Source organism: Enhydra lutris, unplaced genomic scaffold (assembly GCF_002288905.1).
Source record: "Enhydra lutris kenyoni isolate GAN:26980312 unplaced genomic scaffold, ASM228890v2 scaffoldscaffold9, whole genome shotgun sequence".
Taxonomy (NCBI): domain Eukaryota; kingdom Metazoa; phylum Chordata; class Mammalia; order Carnivora; family Mustelidae; genus Enhydra; species Enhydra lutris.
The window spans coordinates 77,298,161-77,322,322 of record NW_019154093.1 but is presented as its reverse complement, the minus strand read 5'-3'; the positions used below and the strand labels follow the sequence as shown (position 1 = coordinate 77,322,322).

The 24,162-nt window shown below is 38.7% G+C and overlaps 2 protein-coding genes across 13 annotated transcripts in view; one reads left to right on the top strand and one right to left on the bottom strand.

The window, feature by feature from the left end:
- Window positions 1–24,162, top strand: part of LOC111143416 (putative homeodomain transcription factor 1) — a 68,270-nt gene that overhangs the window by 43,537 nt on the left and 571 nt on the right. The window contains exons 19-22 of one of the 11 annotated variants that reach the window (XR_002640327.1): window positions 8,401–8,471; window positions 18,700–18,799; window positions 22,277–22,387; window positions 23,222–24,149. The exons of 3 other annotated variants lie outside the window; for them this stretch is intronic. Coding sequence is in view for 4 of the 8 variants with exons in the window: in XM_022497143.1 (XP_022352851.1) it covers window positions 8,401–8,424 (24 nt within the window). In the remaining 4 variants the exon portion in view is untranslated. Of the gene's footprint in view, window positions 1–644; window positions 1,166–8,400; window positions 8,472–18,699; window positions 21,981–22,276; window positions 22,388–23,221; window positions 24,150–24,162 lie in introns of those variants that run through there. 7 more of the 11 variants (XR_002640326.1, XR_002640325.1, XR_002640328.1 and 4 more) reach the window with 7 other exon arrangements.
- The window catches only part of LOC111143415 (membrane associated guanylate kinase, WW and PDZ domain containing 3), a 230,891-nt gene continuing 228,706 nt past the window's right edge, over window positions 21,978–24,162 (bottom strand). Inside the window, exon 21 of one of the 2 annotated variants that reach the window (XM_022497139.1) lies at window positions 21,978–23,395. In XM_022497139.1, the coding sequence (XP_022352847.1) occupies window positions 22,278–23,395 (1,118 nt within the window). In that variant the 3' untranslated portion in view covers window positions 21,978–22,277. Of the gene's footprint in view, window positions 23,396–24,045; window positions 24,100–24,162 lie in introns of those variants that run through there. The other variant, XM_022497141.1, reaches the window with a different exon arrangement.

The following is a 24,162-nucleotide window of genomic DNA, read 5'->3' as shown; positions in this document are numbered from 1 at the left end:
GAGAGAGAGAGAGAGAGAGAGAGAGAGAGAGAGAGAGAGAGATTGGAATAAGATCTCTTGAGGTAGGGGCGCCTGGGTGGCTCAGTGGGTTAAAGCCTCTGCCTTCGACTCAGGTCATGATCCCAGGGTCCTGGGATCGAGCCCCACATTGGGCTCTCTGCTCCGCAGGGTGCCTGCTTCCTGCTCTCTCTCTCTGCTTCTCTGCCTACTTGTGATCTCTGTCAAATAAATAAATAAAATCTTTAAAAAAAAAAATCTCTTGAGGTAAAATAGACATTTTGATGGTGGTGCACAGGCTTCTTAGCTTAGGTTTCCTTATTTGACACAAGTGAAATAGACTGTGCTCTTGAATAGAACACAAAGTCAAGTTTGAATCTCACGTCAGTCTAATAGCATGGGCTGCGGTATGGATGTCCTCTCATCTAGGGATGTACACAGTGGCAGAATGAATGAAAACCCAAGACCCACGAACTGCAGTGTGTCATTTTTGGCCCTGGGAATTGTTCATGTTTCTCTATGGTGTTCTGTGGTTGCTATTGTTCTTCTTATGTAAAGGGTTCTTGGTTCATTATCACGTAAGTGGACTTGTAAATCCCAACTGTTGGTCTTCAAACTAACCAATTTTGGTGATTTTCTTTTCTTAGCTGTGGAAAATTAAGTCATAAGCTGAGCCATGTGCCTGGACTCTCCCCTTGCTGGCATCAGTACTGGCCCATTAAGGAAGGAGAGGACTTGCAGAAACCATGAGACACCTACCTGCTTGTTCACACACAGAGGTGCCCTCTGCTCTGCCTAATCTTACAAATAGTGTTTTCAGAGGAACAAATCCTTTTCCAGCGTGGTGCGCATGCCAAAAATTGTATTTTCATGGTTTTCAAACATTATGAATAGTCAGATCATGCGTTATGGTAAGAAGGACAACTTTCTAAGTTAGGAAATTGATTTTGGGCATTTCAGAGCTGTGACACTTATATTTACTGCAAGTAGTCTTTTGGGTTACTATGGTAGATGCCCGATGCATGCAAAAAATATCTTCTCTTGGAAATGGCAAATTCAGTACTTTTCTATTAAGTCTATACAATTGGAGATTTCTTTTCTCTAACAAAGAGATATCAAATTTAAACTATTTTAGGTTGAACCCAAATAAAGAATTTTCTTGGAGAATTTCAGTTTCTAGGCTTTTTTTTGTTGCTGTTGCAGAAAAAAAAATAACCTTTTAACCTGTGAGTTTCTCTTAACTGTGGAGAAAATTTTAACTCACTTACAGTTTTGAAGTTAATCCCAGTAACTGCATAGTTTTTGGGGAAAGAGACATGAATATAATGTGCCATGTAATTCAGCCAGAGATGTGTTAAGTGTATGTGTACTCATTCATGTCCGTCATACAACATGGTTTCCACATAAATCCTCTGAGCTGTTGCCTATCACAGTGCTAAGTAAGGCATGGATAGTTCATTGTACGACTCAAGATACCCAACCCTTGGTTTAGTTTCAGGTCCTTAGTGTCTATACTCAGCCAAGTTATGCTTTTGATGATTTGGGTTCTCTCATCATCATTCCCTGTTACACACACATGCATATACATATGTTAACGAAAACTCTTGTAGCCTACATATAATTCTTGCTCTTTAAGCTCTCTGCTTCGAAGAATCTCTTGAAGCAAATTGAAAGTCTGAACATTTTAATGATAAGATTGTATGAATTTTTATTTTATCTTATTTTATTGAAATAGAATTAACCTACAGTGTTATATTATTTTTAGGCATACCATATGATGTTTCAACAATTCTATACTCTAGTCAGTGCTCATTATATGATAAGTGTACTTTTATTCCCCTTCATTTTGTGAATTTTTAGAAGGAAATAATTTAGAAACTTAGGTATTACCCATAAAGTATGTACCTACACAAAATCAGTGTATCAATTATATTTATCCTAATGTGCAGGAAGATTTCTGAAGTTTAAAGATGAATTTTCCAAGAGTCCAGGGATTGAGGTCAGACCTATCTGGGTTCATGCCCTTGGCTCTGCAATTCACTAGCTTCATAATCTAAGGCAAATTACTTAACCTCTGTCCATCTGTTAAATGGGAATAACTACTACCTAATAGAGTTTTTAAGGTTGAATGCAATTATCATGGAAGGTACTTAACATATAGTGCGTAGTCCTTTGTAAATCCACAACAAACATTTGTTGTTACTATTTAAGACCTTTAAAAAAATCTTTCACCAGTAGATTCCTAACTGTGAACATAGAAACATAGGAAGCAAGGTTGCTGAACTAGGAGGGATTACTAAAAATTTGCAGCCATTTTTAAATGCTGCATGAGAGTTATAATTTCTTTAAATGTATAGCCCTTATATAGTGATTTGCCTGTAGAAGCAACTCTTCTGTAAAGGCACTTCAGGATCTCATCAGATGACTCCAAGAAATCATGCTTTTACTATTTTCCATAAGCAACAATAGCAACTGTGTCCATGCAAGACTGAGCTCAGTGCAAATTTCAGATGAACAAAGCTCATGCCTGTAGCTTTTTCTGCTACAAAAAATGCTGTTTGGTTTTTATTTGCAATTTTTACCCAGTGAATTGTTTAGTTTAAATGCAGCATTTAGAATAGTTTACTCTTACAATTGTTTCAGTTACAGGTTTGATAGTGTGTAAATGGTTTACATTATTTTTTCAGGTGGATAAAATCATATAGAAGTACAGTTGCTCATCTTGGAAACAGGAATCATTCTTGATTCCTTCCTCTTCCTTCAGCCTCACATCCAGGCACCAAGTCTTTGAATAACTACCTTCTAGATATTTTTCTAATCAGCCCACTGTTCTCCATACCCACTTCTACGACCCCGGTCAATGTCAACATTCATTGTTTTGGTGAACAAGTTTATGCTGCCTTTGCTCTTACGTATGTATTACCCCTTGTCCCCCCAGCCCAGTCTGTTCTTCGCAGAAAGCTAATGTGTCTTTCTGAAAATGTAGGTCTCATCATTTAGAATCTATTAGTTGCTTACAATTACTTTGAAGATAAAAATCCAAAATCCTTTTAGCAAGGTGTACAGGCCCACCTTGTTGAGGAAGATTTTTTTGAATCTGTACTTGAAAGATCTTTTTGCTGGGTCTAAAACTCTACTTTTAAAGGTGTTGCTCCACTGCCTTCTGAATTGTGTTGCTTCTGATGAGAAGTCTGCTGTCGTTCTTATCTTTTTAAATCTCTGCTGCTTTTAAGATTTTTAATCATCAAATTTGTACAGTTTAATTATGTGCATTGGTGTAGTGTTCTTCATGATTTTTGTGCTTGGGGTTAGTTGCACTTATTGGACTTGTGGATTTATATAGTTTAATTTTGGCTGTTAGCATTTTTTAGGAAAATTTCCTAAAATAAGTTTTCTTTACCACACTCTCTCCTACCTCCTTCTGGGACTCCAATTTACATGTACGTTGGTCTGCTCGAAGTTGTCCCACAGCATACTGATGTTTTTGTACATTTCCCGTCTTCTTTCTCTGTGTTGAATTTTGGATAATTTCTGTTGCCATGCCTTCAAGTTCACCAACTTATTCTTCTGCACTGATTTGCTGTTAACCTTAAATAATGTATTTTTGTCTGTGGAAATTTGATTTTAAAAAATCTTTCATGTCTCTCCCTAATATACTATTTCTTTTCTCTACCTTGTTTAACATAATAAATGTATTTACAATAGGAATAGTAAATAAGGACATTAAAAGAGTTAACATCTGTGTTATTTTGGCGTTTGTTTTTAATGCTTGATTTTTCTTGTTTTGGATAATATTTTCCTGCTACTTTGCATGCCTGGTAATTTTTAAATTGAATGTGAGTTTTATACTGTTGGATGTTGGGTTTTTGTGTACATATGTGTATTCTTTTAAATCTTCTTGAGCTTTGTTTTGGAGTACCGTCAAGTTACTCGGAAACTGATCATTTCAAGGCTTGCTTAGAAGCTTTGTTAGGTGGACCAGAGCAGCCTGTAGTCAGGGCTCCTTTTCTCCCCTACTGAAGCAATAGCCTCCCGAGTATTCAACCCAATGTCCTGTTTATTATATGAGGTTTCTCCAGTTGGACCTTGGGAACACAGACTATTCCCAGCTCAGAATTTCTCTGCCACGTCTTTTTGGTAGTCCTTTCCCTGTTGTTTGATATTTCCCAACAACAAGTATTGTGCTGATCAGTACTTACCTAAGGACTTGAAAGGAATCTTCTACATGTTTTTTTGGAACTGTCCTCTCTATGCAGCTGTCTTCTTTCCGGTACTCTGTTTTGTAAATTCCAGCTGTGTTGATCTTTCCAAATTCTTAACTTTGTCTCCTCGACACAGCAAGACTGCTTGGTTCAGTTTCGTTTCCCCCTTCCTGAACTGCAGCCTAGAAATGGCATCTAAGCAGTAATCTGGGGTAGTCATGGGGCACAATTCATTTAATTCCTTTATCCTATACTTTCTATTGTCCAAGATTTAAAACCTGTTTTTTATATATGTTTTTCTTTTTGTTGTTGTTTAAGGTGGGAGAATAAGTGTCTTACCCACCTTGGTAAATTGAACAAAGTTTACTCAGTTGCTTAGGGTTTCTTCTTGGGGCTTCTCTCTTTTGTGTCAGTGCTACATTTCCTCTGCTACTAGGTTAAGCCTCCTTCACTTTCAATTGAATTAACATGCTGAGCCTTTCCATTCTTTCCTCCTACAGTTGGTTCTCCACAGCCACATGAGTGAGCTTAAAAATATGGAAACTGTATACCTAGATCATTCCTACTAAAGCCCTTCCTGGCTTTCCCTGTGGTGGTCTCCAAGGTCCTTCATTACTAGGCTTGCCTCCATTTCTAGCTTCACTCCTCAATACTGTATAATCACACTGGCTTCCCTCTGTTCCTCCATTACACCAAGTTCTTTCTCATATCAGATTTGTGTCCACCATACATTTTCTTCTGTTCTCCCCTGAATGGCTGCTCAGTTGTTTGTTCCTCTGATGACCTGAAAGTCGTTCCATGTCTCCCCTTGTTGTCAGTTATATGGCCCTATTCATTTCCTTCAGGCCACTTAACACAATCTGATCATCCTGTTTTTTAAAAATTTTTACTGCAGAGAAGTCCTTTATTTCTTTTTAAAAAATTACTTGCTTTTGGGGCGCCTGGGTGGCTCAGTGGGTTAAAGCCTCTGCCTTCAGCTCGGGTCATGGTCCCAGGGTCCTGGGATCGAGCCCCACATCGGGCTCTCTGCTCAGCGGGGAGCCTGCTTCCTCCTCTCTCTTTCTGCCTGCCTCTCTGCCTACCTGTGATCTCTATCTGTCAAAAAAAAAAAAAAATCTAAAAAAAATTACTTGCTTTTAATTGAAGTATAGTTGTTATGCAATATTACACTACTTTCAGGTGTATAATATAGTGACTCGACATTTACATACATTATAAAATGCTCACCATAGTAAGTATAGTTACCGTCTGTCACCATACAAAATTATTACAATATTATTGACTGCGTTCACCATGCTGTACTTACACCCCATTTTATTTACAATAAATTAAAATCTTATTTACTTTATAACTGGAATTTTGTACCTCTTAACCCCCTTTGCCTATTTCACTCCTCTTCTTATTCCCCTCCCTTCTTGCAGCCACCACTTTGTTTTCTGGATTTATGAGCCCGTTTTCTATTTTGTTTGTTTTGTCTTTTAGATTTCACATAGAGGTGAAATCATTTGGTATTTGTGTTTCTCTGTCTTATTTCACCTAGCATAACACCTTTTAGGTCTATCCATGTCACAAATGGCAGGATTTCATTATTTTTTATGGCTAAGTAATATTCTAGAGTATGTCTGTGTGTGTGTGTGTGTGTGTGTGTGTGTGTGTGTGTATACACGTACACAATGTCTTCTTTATTCATTCATCTGTCCATACTTAAGTTCCTTCCACATCTTGGCTATTGTAAATAATGCTGTAAGAAACATAGGGAAGCATATATCTTTTCAAATTAATGTTTTTGTTTTGTTTGGGCAAGTACATAGGCGAGAATTAACATTCACATTAACTAGATCCTATGTTATTTGTCTTTTTAATTTTTTGAGGAACCTCCATGCTGTTTTCCAAAGTGGCTGCACCAAATGTACATTCCCAACAATAGACCAACAGTGCAAGAGGGTCCCCTTTTATCTATGTCCTTGCCAACACTTGTTATTTCTTGTGTTTTTGATACTAGACATTCCGACCGATGTCAGGTGATATCTCACTGTGGTTTTGATTTGCATTTTCCTGATGATTAGATGATGAGGTTCTTTTCATGTGTCAGTCATCTATATGTCTTTTTTATTGGGGGAAAAACATCTATTCAGATTTTCTGTCCATTTTTAAATTCCATTGTTTGTTTTTTTGGCATTGAGTTGTATGGGTTTTTAAATATATTTTGGATGTTAATCCTCACTAAGTATATTATTTGCAAATATCTTCTCCCATTCTGTAGAATGTTTTTTTTTTGTTTGTTTTTGGTTTTCTTTGTTGGAAAAAGCTTTTTATTTTGATATAGTCCCACTTGTTTATTTTTGCTTTTGTTGCCCTTGTCTGAGGAGATATATCCAAAACAGTACCGTTAGGTCAATGTTTAAGAGTATTACTTGCCTATATTTTCTTTTAGGAGTTTTACTCTTTCAGCTCTTGCATTTAAGTCTTTTATCAATTTTATTTTTGTGGATAGTATAGGAAAATGGTCTGGTTTCATTCTTTTGTGTGTAGCTGTCCAGTTTTCCCAATACCATTCATTTAAGAGACTGTCTTTTCCCTGTTGTGTATTCTTGCCTCCTTTGTTGTAGATTAATTGACCGTGTAAGTACAGTTTATTTTGGGGCTCTCTATTCTGTTCCATCGATCTGTGTGTCTCTATTTGTGTCAGTTCCATACTGTTTTCATGACTATAGCTCTGTATTGTAGTTTGAAATCTAATATTGTGATACCTCCAGCTTTGTTCTACTTTCTCTCTCTCTCTCTTTTTTTTAAGATTTTATTAATTTTTTTGACAGAGATCACAAGTAGGCAGAGAGGCAGGCAGAGAGAGAGGAGAAAACAGGCTCCCTGTTGAGCGGAGAGCCTGATGCGGGGCTCGATCCCAGGACCCTGGGATCATGACCTGAGCTGAAGACAGAGGCTTTAACCCACTGAGCCACCCAGGCACCCCTGTTCTTCTTTCTCAAGATTGTTTTCACTATTTGGGGACTTTTGGAGTTCTATACCAATTTAGGATTATTCGTTCTAGTTCTATGAAAAATGCTTTTGATATTTTGGTAGGGATTGCCCTGAACCTATAGATTGCTTTGGGTAGTATTGGACATTTTAACAATATTAATTCTTCCAATATGTGAGCATGGCATATCTTTTCATTTGTATCATCTTCAATTTCTTTATGTCTTTTTTTTTAAAAGATTTTATTTATTTATTTGACAGAGAGAGATCACAAGTAGGCAGAGAGGCAGGCAGAGAGAGAGGGGGAAGCAGGCTCCCCGCTGAGTGGAGAGCCCGATGCGGGGCTCGATTCCCGGACCCTGAGATCATGACCATGACGAAGGCAGAGGCTTTAACCCACTGAGCCACCCAGGCGCCCCTCTTTAATAATGTCTTATAGTTTTCAGAGTACAGACCTTTCACCTCCTTGGTTAAATTTATTCCTAAGTGTTTCATTGTTCTTGGTACTATTATAAATGAGATTGTTTTTGTAATTTCTCTTACAATTCATTATTAGTGTATAGAAATACAACATATTTCTGTATATTAATTTTGTATCTTACAACTTCACTGAATTCATTTATTCTAAATTTCTGGTGGAGTCTTGAGGGTCTCTCTCTATATAGCATTATATCATTTGCAAATAGTGACAGCTTTATTTCTTCCTTACCATTTGGATGCCTTTTATTTCTTTTTCTTGACTGATTACTGCATCTAGGGCTTCTAGTACTATGTTAAATAGAAGTGGTGAGCATGGATATCCTTGTCTCGTTTCTGATCTTAGAGGAGAAGCTTTCAGCTTTTTACCCTTGAGTACGATATTAGCTGTGGGTTTTTCATATATAGCCTTTATTTTACTGAGGTATGTTCCCTCTCTCCCCACATTGTTGAAAGTTTTTATCATGAATGGATGCTGAATTTTATCAAATGCTTTCTCTACCATCCAGATGATCATATGATTTTTTAATCATTTTTGTTGACATGATGTATCATGTTGGCTGATTTGTGGATATCGAACTATCCCTGCATACTTGAAATAAATCTCACTTGATCATGGTGAATAATCATTATAATGTATTGTTGAATTCAATTTTCTACTAGTTTGTTGAGGATTTTTGCATCATGTTCATGAAGGATATTGGCTTGTAATTTTCTTTTTTCATAGTGTTTTTCTTTTTGGTATCAGGTTAATGCTGGCCTTATAGAATGAATTTGGAAGCATTCCTTCTTCTTCAACTTTTTTGGAAGAGTTGGAGGGTATGTATTAACTCTTTTTTTTATGTTTGGTAGAATTCACTTGTGAAGCCAGCTGGTCCTAGACTTTGGTTTGTTGGGAGATTTTTGATTACTGATTCAATTTATTATTAATAATTGGTCTGTTCAAATTATCTTTTTCTTCCCTTCTCAGTTTTGGAAGATTGTGTGTTTCTAGGTATTTCCCTGTTTCTTCCAGGTTGTCTAATATGTTGGCATATAATTTTTTGTAGTAGTCTTTTGTAATGTTTTGTATTTCTGTGGTGTCAGTGGTAACTTCCTTTTCATTTTTGATTTTGGGTCCTCTTTTTTTCTTTATGAGTGTCCGGTGTTTTATCAGTTTTGTTCATCTTTTTAGAGAACTAGCTCTTAGTTTCATTGATCCTTTCTATTGTTTACTTAGTCTCCATTTTTTTCAACTCTGATCTTTATTATTTCCTTCCTTCTACTGACTTTAAGATTTGTTCTTCTGTTTCTATTTGTTTAGGTGTAAGATTAGATTGAGATTTTTCTTATTCCTTAAGGTAGGCCTGTGATGTTATAAACTTTCTTCTTAGATGGAAGTGGGGCGTCCCCTAGTATTATTGCATTACTGTTAGTTTCTCCCTTTTTATCTATTAGTATTTGCTTCATATATTTAGGTACTCCTATGTTGGGTGCATATTTACAATTGTTATATCTTCTTGTAGGCTTAATTTTTTTTGTATATTATATAATGCCTTCTTTGTCTCTTGTTATAGTTTTTGTTTTAAAGTCTATTTTTTCTGATATAAGTATTACTACCCAGTTTTTTTTGGATCCATTTGCATGGAGTATCTTTTTCCTTCTCTTCACTTTCAGTCTGTATCTTTAGGTCTGAAATGAGTCTCTTCTAGGCAACATATAGATTGGTCCTTTTTTTTTTCTCCCCCATCTATTCAGTCACCCTATGTCTTTTGACTAGAACATTTAGTCCACTTACATTTAAAGTAGTTATTGATAGGTAGGTACTTATTGCCATTTGTTACTTGTTTTATTTATTCATTTATTTTTGTGGTTTGTCCCCGTTCTTCTTTTTTGCTCTCTTCTCCTGTGATTTGATGATTTTCTTTAGTGTTAGGCTTAGATTTCCTTCTCTTTATTTTTTGTGTATTTATTATGGGTTTTTGGTTTGTGGTTGCCATGAGGTTTATGTATAACATCCTATGTATACAGGAGTCTGTTTTAAGTTGATGTTCGCTGAAGTTCAAACACATTCTAAAAGTAATACATTTTTACCCCCCTTCTCCATGTTTTATGTATTTGGTGTTACATTTTACATTTTATTTTGTGTATCCCTGAACTAATTATTGTAGATATAATTGATTTTACTACTTTTGTCTTTTACCTTCATACAAATTTTATAAGTGATTGATCTGCTACCTTTACTATATGTTTGCTTTTGCCAGTGTGAGTTTTAGTTTTCATAAATTTTTACTAAAGTTTTGGCCTTTTCCACTTAAGTCCTTTTAACATTTCTTGTAAGACCAGATAGTGGTGATAAACTCTTTTAACTTTTGTTTGTCTGGGAAAATTTATCTCTCCTTCAATTCTGAATGATGACCCTTTTGTGTACAATATTGTTGGTTGAAGGTTTTTTCCTTTCAGCACTTTGAATATATCATGCTACCTGCTTTTGGAATGCAAAGTTTCTGCTAAAAAAAATCAGATGATGACCTTGTGGGGTTTCTCTTGTAGGTAACTGGTTGCTTTTCTCTTGCTGCCTTTTTTTTTTTTCTTTTCTTTAAAAGGTTTTAATTTAGTTACCCAGCGGTCCTCACAAGTAGAGATTCCTTAATCTCCATTGCCTATTTAACCCATCCTCTCGCCTCTGGTAATCATCAGTTTGTCTTCTATAGTTAAGAGTCTGTTTGTTTGTCTCTTTTTTCCCCCTCTTTGCTCATTTGTTTTCATATGAGTGAAATAATATCAAATTTATCTTTTTCTGACTGAGTTATTCCATTTGGCATTATACACTTTAGCTCCATCCATGCCATTACAAATAGCAAGATTTCATTTTTTATTTTTTATTTTTATTTATTTATTTGAGAGAGTGAGAGTGAGAAAGAGAGCATGAACAGGGTGGGAGGTGGGAGAGGGAGGAACAGACTCTCCATAAAGCAGGCATCCTGGAATCATGACCTGAACTGAAGGCAGATGTTTAACTGACTGAACCACCCGTGTGCCCCAAGATTTCATTCTTTGTTATGGCTGAATAATATTCCAGTGTGTGTGTGTGTGTGTGTGTGTGTGTGTGTGTATACCACATCTTTTTATCCATTCATCAATCTTGTCTCTTATAGATAGTGCTGCTATAAACATTGGGGTGCATATATCTCTTTGCATTAGTGTTTTGATTTTTTTTTATGATTTTATTTATTTGAGAGAGAGAGAGTACAAGCTGGGGGAGGGGGAGATGGAGAGGGACAAGTAGACTTCCTACTGATGAAGGGCTTAATCCCAGGACCTTGAAATCATGACCTGAGCTGAAGTCAGATGTTTAACTGACTGAGCCACCCAGGCCCCCCAGTGTTTTGATATTCTTTGGGTAAATACCCAGTAGTGCAACTGCTGAATCATAGGGTAGTTCTATTTTTAACTTTTTGAGGAATCTCCATCCTGTTTTCCAGAGTGGCTACACCAGTTTGCATTCCCAGCAGTGCAACAAGGGTTCTTTTTCTCCACATCCTCATCAATACCTCTTGTTTCTTGTGTTGTTGATTTTAGCCATTTTGAGGAGTTTGAGGTGATATCTCATTGTAGTTTTGATTTGAATTTCCCTGATGATGAGTGATGTTGAGTGTCTTTTCATGTGTCTGTTGGCCATCTATATGTCTTATTTTTAGAAGTGTCTGTTCATATTTTTTCCCATTTTTAAATTGGATTATTTTTGTTTTAGGTGTTAGGTTTTATAAGTTCCTTATATATTTTGGATACGAACTCTTAGTTGGCTCTATCATTTGCAAATATATTCTCCCTTTTGTAGATTGCCTTTTAGATTTATTGATTGTTTCCTTCACTGCATAGAAGCTTTTTATTTTGATGAAGTCCCAATAGTTTATTTTTTAATTTTTTAAATTTTTATTTTTTTAAAAAAATTTTTAAATTTCTTTTCAGTGTACCAAAATTCATTGTTTATGCACCACACCCAGTGCTCCATGCAATACGTGCCCTCCACAATACCCACCACCAGGCTCACCAAACTTCCCACCCCCCCCACCCCTTCAAAACCCTCAGATTGTTTTTCAGAGTCCATAGTCTCTCATGGTTCATCTCCCCCTCCAATTTCTCTCAACTCCCTTCTCCTCTCCATCTCCCCATGACCCCTGTGTTATTTCTTATGCTCCACAAATAAGTGAAACCATATGATAATTGGCCCTCTCTGCTTGACTTATTTCACTCAGCATAATCTCTTCCAGTCCTGTCCATGTTGATGCAAAAGTTGGGTATTCGTCCTTTCTGATGGAGGCATAATACTCCATAGTATATATGGAACACATCTTCTTTATCCATTTGTCTGTTGAAGGACATCTTGGTTCTTTCCACAGTTTGGCGATCGTGGCCATTGCTGCTATGAACATTGGAGTACAAATGGCCCTTCTTTTCACTACATCTGTATCTTTGGGTTAAATACCCAGTAGTGCAATTGCAGGGTCATAGGGAAGCTCTATTTTTAATTTCTTAAGGAATCTCCACACTGTTTTCCCAAGTGGCTGCACCAACTTGCATTCCCACCAACAGTGTAATAGGGTTCCCCTTTCTCCACATCCTCTCCAACACACATTGTTTACTGTCTTGTTAATTTTGGCCAATAGTTTATTTTTGCTTTTGTTTCCTTCAGGAGACACATCTAGAAAGATGTTGCTATAGCCAATGTTAAAGAGGTTACTGCCTGTGTTCTTCTAGGACTTTTTTGGTTTCAGATCTCACATTTAGGTCTTTAATCCATTTTGAATTTATTTTTGTGTATGATGTGAGTAAGCGGTCCAGTTTAATTCTTTTACATGTTGCTCTCTAGTTTTCCTAACACTGTTTGTTGAAGAGACTGTGTTTTTCCCATTGGATATTCTTTCCTGCCTTGTCACAGATTAATTGACCATATAATTGTGGGTTTATTTCTGGGTTTTCTATTCTGTTCTGTTGATCTGTGTCTGTTTTTGTGCTAGTACCATATTGCTTTGATCATTACAGCTTTGTAATATAACTTGAAGTCCAGAATTATAATGCCTTCAGCTTTGCTTTTCTTTTTCAAGATTGCTTTGGCTATTTAGGGTCTTTTGTGGTTCCATGTAAGTTTTAGGATTGTTTGTTCTAGTTCTGTAAAAAAATGCTGTTTGTATTTTGACAGGGATTACATTAAAAGTGTAGGTTGCTTTGGGTAGTAGATATTTTAACAATATTTGTTCTTTCAGTCCATGAACAGGGAATGTCTTTTCATTTCTTTGTATAGAAGTCTTGTACAGAGTACAAGTCTTTCACCTCTTAGATTATGTTTATTCTTAGGTACATTATTATTTTGGGTGCAGTTGTAAATGTGATTTTCAAAAAAAAAATTCTGCTGCTTTGTTATTGGCATATAGAAATTCAACAGATATCTGTATGTGGAATTTGTATGCTGTGACTTTACTGCATTCATTTATCAGTTCCAGCAGTTTTTTGGTGGAGTCTCTCAGGTTTTCTATATAGAGTATCTTGTCATCTGCAAATAGTGGAAGTTTTACTTCTTCCTTACTGATATGAATGCCTTTTGTTTCTTTTTGTTGTCTGAGTACTGTGGCTAGGACTTCTAGTACTGTGTTGAATAAAAGTGGTGACAGTGGACATCCTTGTCTTGTTCCTGACCTTAGGGGGAAGGCTGTCAGTTTTTCCCCATTAAGTATGATGTTAGCTGTGGGTTTTTCATATAAGGCCTTTATTATGTTGAGGTATGTTCCCTCTAGACCTACTTTGTAGAGGGTTTTTTTTTTCACGAGTAATGCTGACCTTTGTGTTCAGATGCATGATATGATGTTGATCTTTTTGAATTTTTGCAGTTTGTTTTTTGGCCCAATATGTGATCTGTTCTGGACAATGTTCCATGTGCACTTGAAAAGAATGTGTATTCTGCTGTTTTAGGGTGGAATGTTCTGAATATATCTGTTAAATCCATATGGTCCAGGGTATCATTCAAAGCCATTATATCCTTGTTGATTTTCTGTTTAAATGATCTGTCCATTGATGTAAGTGGGGTGCTAAAGTCCCCTACTATATTTGTAATATTATTGATTAGTTCCTTGAAGTTTGTTATTAACTATTTTATGTATTTGGGTGCTCCAGTGTGGGGTGCATAAATATTTACAGTTGTTACATCTTCTTGTTGAATTGTCCTGTTCATCATGATATAGTGCTCTTCTTTGTCTCTTGTTTCAGTTTTTGTTTTAAAGTCTATTTTGTCCAATACAAGTATTGCTACTCAGGCTTTCTTTTGACATCCATTTGCATGATAGATGTTTCTCCAGCCCCTGGCTTTCAATCTGCAGGTGACTTTAGATTTAAAATGAGTCTCTTAAAGGCAGAATATAAATGGGTCTTGTTTGTTCGTTTGTTTTTAATCCATTCTGTCCCCCTGTGTCTTTTGATAGCAGTGTTGAGTCCATTTACATTGAAAGTAATTATTGATAAATGTGTATTTATTGCCATTTTGTTACATTTTTGGGTTGTTTCTGAAGTTTTTCTCTGATCCTTCTTGTGTTTCTCCCTTTCATAATTTGCTGGTTTTCTTTAGTGATATAGTGGGATTTCTTTTTCTTTATTTTGCATGTTTATTGGTGGCTTTTTGATATATGGTTACATTAGATTTGTATTTAACATCTGCATTTAGCAGTCTGTATTAAGTTGATGGTTGTTTAAGTCTGAAACCATCTTTACTCCCTGCCTCCCTGTATTTTAGGTATATGGTATCAGATTTTACATCCTTTTATTTTGTGAATTCCTTGACTGATTTTTTATTGGAATGTTCATTTTTACTACTCTTGTGTCTTCTACCTTATACTCTCCTTTCTTTCCTTTTCACTCAAAGAGTCCCCTTTAATGTTTGTTGTGGAGCCGGTTTACTGGTCATGAACTCCTTTTGTTTGTCTGGGAAACTTTTTTTTTTTTTTTTTTAAGATTTTATTTATTTACTTGACAGCTCACAACTAGGCAGAGGCAGGCAGAGAGAGGGGGAAGCAGGCTCCCTGCTGAGCAGAGAGCCCGATGCGTGCCCGGATCCCAGGACCCTGAGATCGTGACCTGAGCCGTAGGCGGAGGCTTTAACCCACTGAGCCACCCAGGCACCCCGTCTGGGAAACTCTTTTTCTCTCCTTCTATTCTGAAAGATAGCCTTGCTGGATAGAGTATTCCTGGCTGCCAGTTTTCCCCATTCAGCACTTTGAATACCTCATGCCACTCCTTTCTGGCTTGGAAAGTGTCTGCTGAAAAATCCACTGATAGCCTTATGGGGTTTCCCTTGTAAGTTATTGACTTCTTTTGTCTTGCTGCTTTTAATATTTTTTCTTTATTACTCTATTTTGTTATTTTAATTACATTATGTCTTGGTGTGGATCTGCTTTTATTGATTTTGTTGGGGTTCTCTGTGCCTCCTGGATCTAGATATCTGTTTCCTTCCCAGATTAGGGAAGTTTTTAGCTATTCTTCAAATAAAATCTTTGATCTCTTTTTTTTTCTCTCTTCTGGGATTCCTACAATACAAATGTTAGGTTCGATGGAGTCACTGAGTTCCCTAAGTTATTCTCATTTTGCATGATTCTTTTTCTCTCCTTGTTCAGCTTGATTACTTTCCATTACTCTGTATTCTAGGTCATTAATTTGTTTCTCTTTCTTCCATCTTGCTGTTCACTCCATCAAGCGTTTTCTCACCCTGTTTATTAAGCCCTTTAACTCTGGTATATTACTCCTTCTCTCTGTTAATAGTCTCACTGATGTCCTCTACTCTTTTTTCAAGTCCAGCAAGTATCTTTCTGACCATTGGTTTAAATTCTCCATCAGTCATGTTACTTATGTGTGTTTTGCTTGTATCTCAGGTCATGGCCTGTCTGTTCTTTCATTTGGAATAAATTCCTCTGTCTTCTCATTTTATCTAAGTCTTCGTGTCTGTTTCTCTGTGTTAGGAATGACAGCTACATCTCCTCTTCTTGAGGGTAATGGCTTTACGAAGAAGAGGTCCTGTCGTGCCCTCCAGTGTATTGTACCATTTCCCCAGAGCCTGGCACTTCTGGGACTGTCTCTAATGTGTGCTATGTATGCTCTGTTATTGTGTCATGGCCACTTTGTCCTTCAGGCCAATCATCTGCAGAGGCTCTCTTAGGCTATTATGGGCAGTATTGGACCCTGGCCTGAATATGGTGAGTTTTAACTAGCTAAGCTCTGGTCTGCTTCTGAAATGAGAACTGTTGCCACAGCCACTAGAACTGAGGCTCTACAAAACTCCCAGAGTGTGAGTTTTGTGGTGTGGGCAGGGGTTTGGGCCAGTGTTCTGAGGGAGGGGGCCTGCGGTGCTGTGACTGAGGGAAGCTGATTGGGATGAACAGTTCCACCAAAGCGTGGGGGTGGGGCAGAGCTTGGTCTAAGCAGTGGGGTAGTGAGTGGTGGCACTGTACTGGGTCCTGCAGATGGCCCTGTGCTTATGGTGAGGTGTGGGGGAGAGAAATGGTACCCACCAGTGCCTTTGTTCCCAGAGGGATCTCTCCACGAATGCTGCCTCTCTGGGACACACTCCAAAGTGAGCAACTAACCTCCCCACTGTGTGCCCCAGGTGCTCTTCAGATCACTGTGTCCACATTGCATGTCCACTGGCTGTTTGCCCTGGCTTTTCTCCAGGAGCAGCCCAATGTTCTCTGAGGTCTCCCTGAGCCAAGCACGCAACCTTTAAGAACTGACAAAATGTGGGCCCTCTCATTTCCAAGCCAATTGCTATGGGAATTCATTTTCCTCATGTTCTCCCGTGTGCCAGTTTGTCTCTTGCCCTTCTGTGTGACCGTGGCAGCCATGATCACTTTCTCTCCCAAGCTACCTCTCTACCTTCTTCAATGGGGCCTCTTCTCTACCATTAGTTGTGGTTTGTTCTGTCAGTCTCCAGTTTGATTTCTGGGACGTTTAAGATGATATAATGATCTAGTTGTAGTCATGGGAAGAGGTGAGCCTAGGGTCCTCCTACTCCACCACCATTTTCCCCTCCTCTCTTGCTGCTTTTAAGATTTATCTCTCTTTAATTTTTGACATTTTATTTGTCTTGGCGTGGACCTTTTTGTGTTCAGCAGTTTGGGACTCTCTATGCTTCCTGGAACTGGATGTGTTTCCTTCCCCAGGTTTGGGAAGTTTGCAGGTATTATTTTTTATTTATTTATTTTTTTTAAGATTTTATTTGTCAGAGAGAGAGAGAGAGAGAGATCACAAGTAGGCCGAGAGGCAGGCAGAGGCAGAGGGAGAAGCAGGTTCCCTGCCAAGCAAGGAGCCCGATGCGGGACTCGATCCCAGGACGCTGGGATCATGACCTGAGCCGAAGGCAGCCGCTTAACCAACTGAGCCACCCAGGCGTCCCGCAGGTATTATTTTTTTAAGTTCTCCTTTCTCTCTCTTCTTCTGGGACTCCTATAATGGGAGGGCCCTTTAAGAGCAGAGTTCTAGTTTCCTATAGCCCTCTGGCTTTCCCCTAGTTAAGCCCTGCTGATTTTCAAAGTCCCTAGAGTTTCAAAGAAAGAGTTATGGGGTGGGGGGTGGTGTGTCTGGCTCATCTTCCCAGAACAAATCCCCAGGGCTGGGGCAGGAGTACCCAATGTGGAGTTTGAACCCTTCCCTCCCCAAGGAAGACATCTGTACATGTACTGTCCCTCCCACCCGCCAAGGATTTGGCTCTTTACTTGCCCCTCCTGCCCTTCTCAATGTGGCTTTTTCTCTGTATCTTCAGCAGCAGAAGAGATTTTTGCTAGTCCTCAAGTCATTCTCCAAGTGAGTTGCGCTATATGTAGTTGCAGCCTTGGTGTGTACATGGAAGGGACGATCTTCCTACTCTGCAGGTTCCCCTCTTATTTTTTGCCTAGTTGTTTCTGACACCACTCCTCTCCCCACCACTAGAGTGTGAGCCCTTTAGGGTGGGAATTTTTGTCTACTCTTTAGGTCCCCAGAATGCAAAACAGTACCTGACCCCACAATAGGTCCTCAATATAAATAGAATGTATGTGTAGAATGAATGAGTAGACCTCGAGGAACTTAACGTTCATGCAACTTTTTTCTGTTAGGATGGAAGGGTTGTAACTTCATGGTTCAGGAGAACCCTCAGTGCTTCGTTTATCTCTGTATAATTTCTAGGAACTTGGGCTTTTATTTTTTTAAGATTTTATTTTAGAGATAGAGCATGTGTGAATAGGGGAAGGAGCAGAAGGAGAAGGACAAGCAGACTCCGTTCTGAGAGCAGAGCCTGATGCAGGGCCCGAACCCACAACCCTGAGATCACAGGTCGAAATCAAGAGTCGGATGCTCAACTGACTGAGCCACCCAGGTGCCCCGGAACTTGGGATTCTGTTTTGATCCCCAAAAAAGAGTGAGCTATAATATACTTGGGTAAGATTTAGCTGTTACCGAGAAACAAAACCAAGATGTAAAAACAGGGCTAGATTAGGCCATTTATACATTTAATTGGAATAGTAATAATTATTGAAGGTTAAGAGAAATACCTGTTCACTTAATAATTTGTATCAGGAAAATTTATCCCTTTTAAAATTGGTATGTAGGTACAACCTGAAATTTCCTAAATATGTATAATATTATAAATATTATAGCTAATGTATAATATAAGCCAAATATTTTGTATAGTTGAATAAGCACTTGCCTAACTAGCATATGGTTTCCTGACTTTCAGAGACACGTAGAAAAATTCTAAATACCACAGAGTGGTATTGAGAATGGTATCACAGAGTATTAGCTCATGGGTCTTTGCATTTTGGTTCATTGTATTTATAAGTAAGTGGACTCGGGCACCATAAAAATAACAGCCCAGCATCCTTCCAAATTAATTATTCACTTTTGAAATGTTTTAGATTTACACACTCATAGTGGGCTGAGTGGGTCTGACTCCCAATATGGCATAGGAGTTGGGATTATGGAGAAATTCATCAAAGTTAATCTCATGTATACAGGTATTGACTAATCATTTAAAGTAATCCTTTGCTTCTTGCAGTGATTGGTGTCCATCTTGAATAAGGAAGTTTGAATTTCACAAATGTGCAATAATTCCATACCTTCCCTGCAGCATGCCTGAGCGTATAAGTTGTAATAAGGTATTACTCAAAGTAACAAATGATTGTTTATTAAGGACAAAATAAGCCTCTAGATTTGTGTATTTGCTAATAATAGTTCTGCTTGGCTTTACTGCAAACACTGTGAAACAGACAAATTCCCAAAGGATTCTCTGTCAAAATCATAGGTTTAGACTAAGTTAAAGCACTTGGCTATGTTTTCATATTTTTAGTGTAGATGAGAAAGATTCAGAGTTCTCTAGTGGCTAGAATCACGCTCTTCCCATGAGGCGGTCTTGCATAGCAACAATGAAGACCGATCCAAGTTAGTGGCTCTCTTAAACTAATTCAGTTAACTAAAGCAGAGATTACGGATTTCATGTAATAATTATGGCATGCTTAAACAAGTCGTTGTACTGATGATGAACCTTGAGAGCAGGACCAGTCAAGAGCTGCCTGAATAAATCAGCCTGTTATGTTTAACACACGCAGATAGTTCTCAGGCATTGGAGCATGCCACAATGATGTAAAAAGTTGCTCTGATATAGTCTTCATTCTAGAGCGAAACGTCACATTTTGTGCAAAAGTCTGTTTTTATACCAGTTACCAGTGTTCTGCAGGAGCAGCCTATGGACCGAGCTTCAGCTTAAACACATCTTTGTAGAGGTCATTAGATTGTTACACAGTTTAAATAATTTGAAGAGTCCTTGCTTTTCTAAACCACACTCTTTGAATGTCGGACATACTATGAAATTCTTCATTTGTGCATGTGTTTAAAAGCATCTGGCTTTTCCTACGTGGGAATATCTATTTAAAGGGAAAACCCAAGATATTTTCATGTAGAAATAAAAAGCCAAATGCTTTTGCGTCTGAGACTTCTTGGTTTATACAGTTTGATGTAACTAGGATCTCGGTGTCTCACTGGTAGCAAGACAATGCACTAGCATCCCAGGACTCCATGAGAAGACAGGTCCATCCAAACTATTTTGGTGCCACTTCCTACAGCCTTTGCCATGGCGCGCAGCTCCACTGTGGGGCTCGGGTTTCACTTTTAGTGTGAGTTCATGCAATGGTAGGACTTTGTGTTTACCTGCAAGAGTAAAATAACCATGGGCGTGAAATAGGTTTTGGCCGTCAATCACACCAAAAATTAAATGAAACCCAAGTCAAAACACTTCATTCTGAAAGTAAGTGTAACCTGTAGTAAATGAAATGACTTACTGCTGAAATGCTACAGTCTGATGAAAAATTTTCGTGACCTTACGGTAAACTGGACTTACACTACTCTATCCATTAGCAAGGTCTACTCGCTGAACTTCCCATAGGACAAGTCCTTTTCTCTCCGACAGGGTAGGAAAGATTTTGGAGGGGTAGCAAATTATTTATGCAAAGCTATTTTCTTTACAATGAACAGGCATAATGATAATTTCAAGGTTTACATACAGATAGAAGGAAAAGTCATCATTCTGAGTCTTCCTGATTGTAGGATTTTGAACATTCCTCACTTGGAGGAACAAAATCTCTTTGAGGACTCAGACTGTGATAGCAATTAGCCCCGTAAAGGGAAAGCAACATTAAATAAGCCTGACAGACAAAGAAATGCAGGCCATAAACAGATTTTTGTTTTTGTTTTTAATATCTATATAAAAAATAACGAGCAATTTACAGATCTCTTTCTCTAATCAGAACCTCAGATGTATATATAAAGGTACTGTACAATATATAAACATTTACAACCAGTACATCCATATTTTGCTTAGCATTCCAAGGCCACATTGCTAAGTCGGTATATAATCAGTACAGTGACGGGTTACTTAGAAAGAAAAGAGCCACATCAGACTGACAACATATGACATCAAAGTTATGTCACAGTTAACAATAAAAATAGGATTTTTATCACTAATTGTGGACTATAGGGAAAATAAATCATTTCTGTGGTGCTAAATTCTTAGCATGGATCAAGTCTCCTAATTTTTCTCTATTCAAGTAGTTACAAGAGGTGGGTAAATATAGTTCTGGATGAAAGGGGATTTCAGAAATCTCACTCTGGGAAGGCATGTCTCAGTTACAAGGGCGGCTTCAGTTGGTACATTAAAGACTTTCACAGTCGGACTGTGAGAGGACAGGGCCTGGACGTACCATGTTTCACAAGAACAAGATGAACCCGGGTGATGGAACAGGTATGTTCGAATACTCCATAAAATGGTTGTGTTCTGAGATCGGTCCTTTATTCATTGCTGCTACCGAATGGTGCTTCTGGGGCCTGAAAATCCTCGATCTCTTTTATGGAGCTAAAAACGGTCTCTACCTCCCAACAAACATCTTTACTTAGACTTTTAAAAAGAATTCTGAAAATGTACAAACTAAGCAGATGTCTAGTCTCCCTTTCTTGTTTTTTAAATAAGTCACTGTAGCTAGAAATTAAAACGAAATCAGATCTAGCAAGGGCTGTCTACTGCCACGTCTGTCCTCTTGCTGAGCAGGTCTGAACGCAGGTTCCGCTTCGAAACACCTGAGCTTGGACAGCTGCTGCCGGAGGCCCGGTCTGTATCTGTGAAACTGCTTGCTGCTCGAGGCCCTCACAATCCGTACCATGTTTTGACTCTTCACGTACGCACTATGTAGTAACGACTAACGAATGAGTAGTAGGAGGTCCAACCCAAATATCCAGAAATAGAAACCTGGCAGTTTTTCTCTGAACAGCAGTAAGCAGTATTTCCACATGCTTCTTTCTGGTTTTGTAACGAAATAAACTGAAGGAAAAGGGTGACCTGAGATGCTACGACCACATCAGGGTTGGATAATACAGCAGGAGAGGAACTCTTCATTGCCTAAAGCACTAGCTCATTTTAAACATCTAATTGTAAGTAATATCTTTAAGTTACTTGAAATACCTGATCCAGCCGAATTAAAAACCCAAAGAGAGTGTCGCTTTCTGACTCCATTTTGTTTTTCTTTTCAGTAGTGATGTTTTGGAGTTTCATTTTTAAGCTGGGCCTGGGCCATCACCAGTAGCTGGTAGAAAAGGCAACTGCCATGTTTAATGATGAGTTAACAGTTCCTTCTTCTGCAAGGACTCAAATGTGTCTCTCTGTAAACATGCAGCATGCTATTGAGAATATCAACTTCCAAGCCAAACCTAGTTTTTTCATTCCTGTGGAAATAGCTGAGTGAGACGGATAAAAGAGACATGGAACAGTAGATAACTTGGCACAGGTATCAAGTGAGTTGTGACCGCACTGTGCATATCTGCACGTGTGGGTGGGGACACCCACGGAGGTGGGCTGGGCCCCCCAGGAGCAGGCACGTCAGCTGCACGCGGAAGGGCGGCTGCCCCGGGACAGCTGGCTCACAGCGGTCCTGAGGCCCTTCATGCAGCCTTGCTAACAGGATGCTCAAGTTAAAATGCATGTGCTTCAGAATTTCTGCAAAAATTACTTTTTGGGGTTTTGTTTTGGAAAAATGCTATTTTTCAGTAAGAATAGATTACAACTTTTTTTACTTTGTTTTATACCAAAGGTCACAGTCGTTTCTCAGTCACACCTGTAGTGCCTGCGGCTTTGTGTGCACTTGGAACCTTCCAGGGCCCCGGAGTTATGGGTGTTTTCTTAACGGGAGAAGCACTCTCAGGTTGGAACCCTCTGCTCTCTCTGGTTCTGTCGGCCGCCTCTTGTTCTTTTCCTCGGGGAGCTGGGGTTTTGTTTAAAACCATCCTTTCTTCAGGATCCTGGTTCAGCTTCTTGTCTGATATTCTGGCATTTTCTCCTGGCTTCTCTTTGCTGGAACTTGTCTCTCCTAAGGTCACCTTCTTTCCTTTCTCCCGGTCAGATAATACTCTACCAGTGGCAGTACTAGTCTTTTTGGATGGGAGAGACTTTTCCTCCATTCTCTTGCTTTTTTTCTCTGGAGACCGTGTTCTGTTTTTTCCAGACTGGCTCTGCTTTGTGTCTTTCCGGACAACACCTGATTCTTCTCTGCCCTCGGAGATCTGCTCGGCCCCGTCCCTCGCACAGCGCCCTCCTCTCTGACTCTCAGACTCTGATAATCTGGCTTCGGTGTTCACTCGGCCTTTGTTTCCTTCAGGCTTTTGCTGCTTTTTTGGGCTGGAAGACCGTCCTCTGCTTCTTCCGCAGTGATCCTGTCCAGAATCTTCCCTGGTGTCCATCTGCCCCCCTTTCCTGTCTCCTTTCCTGGGGCTGAGTGATCGATCTCTGGGTCTTCTTTTGGGGTCAGCTGGTAGAGGACTGGGAAGCCTGTCCGAATGTTCTTCTGCGTGTCGGCCGGCGGGCTTTCTGGGACTAGCAGATCTGCCTCTTTGTGTAACACCGTTTTCTACTCTGAAGAGGTTTTTCTTGTCACTCTGCCCATGACTGCTGGGTGGATCCCTTTTATTCACATTTTTCTGGAGAAAAGAGTGCTGCTTTCTATCAGACAGATTTTCATTTAAAGTGCTTTTCTTTTCAGGCACACCATCTTTTAATTCCTCTGTCTTTTCATATATCTGACCTCTCATCAAAGATTCTTCAATTACTGGTGCGGGAAACTCCTCAAATACGGAAGCAGAATGGAAAGATGGGGGAAATGGCTGCTCGTCATAAATCACATTTGAAGATGAAGGAGTATTAACATCCCAATCACCTGCAAAGAGGGATTTGAGTGGGACATTATTACATTTTAGAATTATAAAGAGGAACTGTAAGTTGTGAACTCTGACAGCTCTTTGAATTGGACTAACTGCTCAAATAGTCTGAGTATATACGCTGAGCGCGCCTGATAAAGGCGGGCCGTATACACAGACAAGCACACAGACAGCTGCGCTTGTACACGAGGTGGTTGTACTCGTAGGCTGTTTAAATACACACAGAGTAACAGTCATTCTTCCAATAATTTATGTATAATTCGTGATACAAAGAATTTATACATCGTATATGGTAAGTAGTAACGCTCAATAAAAAACTTAGAAGAAATAATAAAATCAAACCAAATTACTTGGTTCAGGAAGCTTACTAATTTGGCTGTTATCAAAGGATACAGCTTATAGCTACGCCAAAATCACTAGTAAAGGAGACCCAACTGTGGTAGCCAGAACGAGGTTTCGTGGGCATTTGTCAATAATTTTCTTGCATTAAGCTGTCAAATTTAATGTCAAAAGAGAACTGAAAAGTGCAGAAGATAGAAAGATGTATTTAACAGCATTTTTAATTAAACAGAAAAAAAAGAAGGAAGTGATTTACAAGACATGCAAATTTACCAAGTCTTTTTAAGGAAAGACCAAGAAAAGCCCTGAAAGCCTTAATGTTGCTCAGGTTTCACGTAGGAGCACAGACCGGAAGGAGCCAAACCTGAAGAAGGAAGAGAAAAAGCCTAGGACTATGTAAAAAAAAAAAAAAAATCACAGCGCAGTT